Source organism: Cibotium barometz, chromosome 37, assembly GCF_041138505.1.
Source record: "Cibotium barometz isolate CiBa-2024 chromosome 37, ASM4113850v1, whole genome shotgun sequence".
NCBI classification, from domain to species: domain Eukaryota; kingdom Viridiplantae; phylum Streptophyta; class Polypodiopsida; order Cyatheales; family Cibotiaceae; genus Cibotium; species Cibotium barometz.
The window spans coordinates 32,877,637-32,879,837 of record NC_141082.1 but is presented as its reverse complement, the minus strand read 5'-3'; the positions used below and the strand labels follow the sequence as shown (position 1 = coordinate 32,879,837).

At 44.0% G+C, this 2,201-nt stretch overlaps 1 protein-coding gene across 1 annotated transcript; it reads right to left on the bottom strand.

The window, feature by feature from the left end:
• Positions 1–676: 676 nt before the first annotated feature.
• Positions 677–1,320, bottom strand: LOC147617194 (uncharacterized). The gene is made up of 3 exons (XM_086776446.1): positions 1,195–1,320; positions 918–1,110; positions 677–784 (listed from the first exon to the last, which is right to left on the bottom strand). The coding sequence occupies exons 1-3, from the start codon at positions 1,318–1,320 to the stop codon at positions 753–755; spliced, it is 351 nt and encodes a 116-aa protein (XP_086632572.1). The 3' UTR covers positions 677–752.
• Between the last annotated feature and the right edge of the window lie 881 nt (positions 1,321–2,201).

Below are 2,201 nucleotides of genomic sequence, written 5' to 3'. Positions count from 1 at the left end.
ATGTACTCTGTGTCTCGCTAATGTGAGCTTGCTTGCCCTTTTGAGCTTGCTTGCCTCTTTGAGCATGCTCACCCCTTTGCGCTTCCTTGCCCCTTATTTGATCACCTTCAAAACCACTTCTTTGTTAGAAAAGTAAAGCTTAAGGAAAGAGAGGAGACAGTTGTGGAAGCCACTTTACCTAGACAGCCACCACTTGCACCCTTTCCCTTTGATTTTTGCCATTCCTCAAACTTAGCTTTCTCACTTTGGCAATACATGGGGCGAGGGCATGTCAATCCACCAAGGGCATGTCTCAATCTCAAAATGTGAGAGAGCAATCATATTCTCCCCATACATAGTGGACTCTTTGTTAGTGATATCCACCCATGTTTTACAAGCCTTGGGCAAATCAACAAGCAGCTTGAGGTCTCTCAAGTGCAAAAAATACCTGGAATATTCAAAGATAATTTATCCAAGCCAACACAAACTACACACTGCAATGTCAAACAAAAGGCATTAAAATAGAAAACCAACCGATAGAGCAACCGACAAGCGGCTGCATCAAGATGGGACTGAATAGGTTGACCCTCTTTTTTTGGACTTTTCTTTAGCACCAGTTTTCTTAATGTTACCAAAAATATATTTTCTACCCTCATATCGTATGGATGCAAAGAAAACATGAAGAGATGGCTCATTGGGCAAATTAATTGGATGCTCTGTGGTAGCTGCTATTCTTATCTCTTGCTCCAAAGAACGAAGTGCATTCTTTTCTATCATGTCCAGCAACAGTTCCCTCGACAACCACCTACAATGATAGAAATAATGAAAGGCACAAAAACATGCAAAGCGAAGACAATTTTTTTCTATGAAGCATAGAGATAAAGCAAGAAAAGTGAAAAACTCTTACGCTCTGAACTCTGTGTTTGTTGATGGCATACCATGGGTATTGCGAATAGATCTTGAACTCTCAAGCAATCTCAACCAAGTTATCTTTTTCTCCGCACTGACAAAAGAGATTGCTATCAAATTCAACTTTTCAATACCCACAATGGTGTCCGTTCCATCAAATTGAAGAGAAAACAAAGTTTCTCTCCATTCCTTGCCAAGGGATGGATTAATAATATTCAAAACCTAATAAATACACCAAAACCATTTCATATTAGTAGGAGACAAACACAACAATAATAATTTTAAATAAATCAAACATTGCAATACTTTTTGCATACGATCAGTGTACTTTCGTCGCAACTCAGTGGAGATCTCCTTTTCTTTTAAAGCCCTCTCCTCCGCACTTAGACCTTGGTGCATCTTGATGCAAGCCTTTGATGATAATGAACTCATGATGTGCTCATAATGAACTCATGATGGGCTTGGGTGACTTTATGGAGCACAGGGAAGGCAAGAAAGCCCATACGCTAGCGTATGGGCTATCTTGCCCTTGGTGGGAAGGAGCTAAGACCCACGGACAAAACTAGACAGCCTTGTACTTCTCTAGCTTCACTAATCCCTCAGTCAATATGATTAGCCGTGTAGATCGCTACTACGGGGCAGATCCAGGTCTTATCTCACCACCCAAGAGTGGAGACGGGGAGAGTAGAGTGCATTGTGAGGGGCGGATAGGAACTATAGACTTTGTTCTACGGAGGCCGAGATGGAAGAGCATTACTGCCTTTGAGATCTAGGATGTATGGGTCTTAGCTCCTTCCCACCAAGGGCAAGAAAGCCCATACGCTGGCGTATGGGCTTTCTTGCCCTTGGTGGGAAGGAGCTAAGACCCACACATGCTATGCAAGCCCCGACCGATTGCAACTAAAATACACGCAAGCCCACATGTAACAGCCTTGTACTTCTCTAGCTTCACTAATCCCTCAGTCAATATGATTAGCCGTGCAGATCGCTCTACGGGGCAGATCCAGGTCTTATCTCACCACCCGAGTGGAGACGGGGAGAGTAGAGTGCATTGTGAGGGGCGGACAGAAACTGTAGACTTTGTTCTACGGAGGCCAAGATGGAAGAGCATTACTACCTTTGAGATCTAGGATGTATGGATCTTAGCTCCTTCCCACCAAGGGCAAGAAAGCCCATACGCTGGCGTATGGGCTTTCTTGCCCTTGGTGGGAAGGAGCTAAGACCCACACATGCTATGCAAGCCCCGACGATTGCAACTAAAATACACGCAAGCCCCTTGTTGTTTCTGTGGGCTATCGGCTCTCGGCTCTTCT

Coding starts and splice junctions, on each gene's coding strand:
- LOC147617194 (XM_086776446.1), bottom strand. CDS start 1,320: ATGAGTTCATTATCATCAAAGGCTTGCATCAAGATGCACCAAGGTCTA. Junction 1,111..1,194: donor ACACTGATCGTATGCAAAAA/GTATTGCAATGT, acceptor TGTATTTATTAG/GTTTTGAATATTATTAATCC. Junction 785..917: donor ATCTATTCGCAATACCCATG/GTATGCCATCAA, acceptor CTATCATTGTAG/GTGGTTGTCGAGGGAACTGT.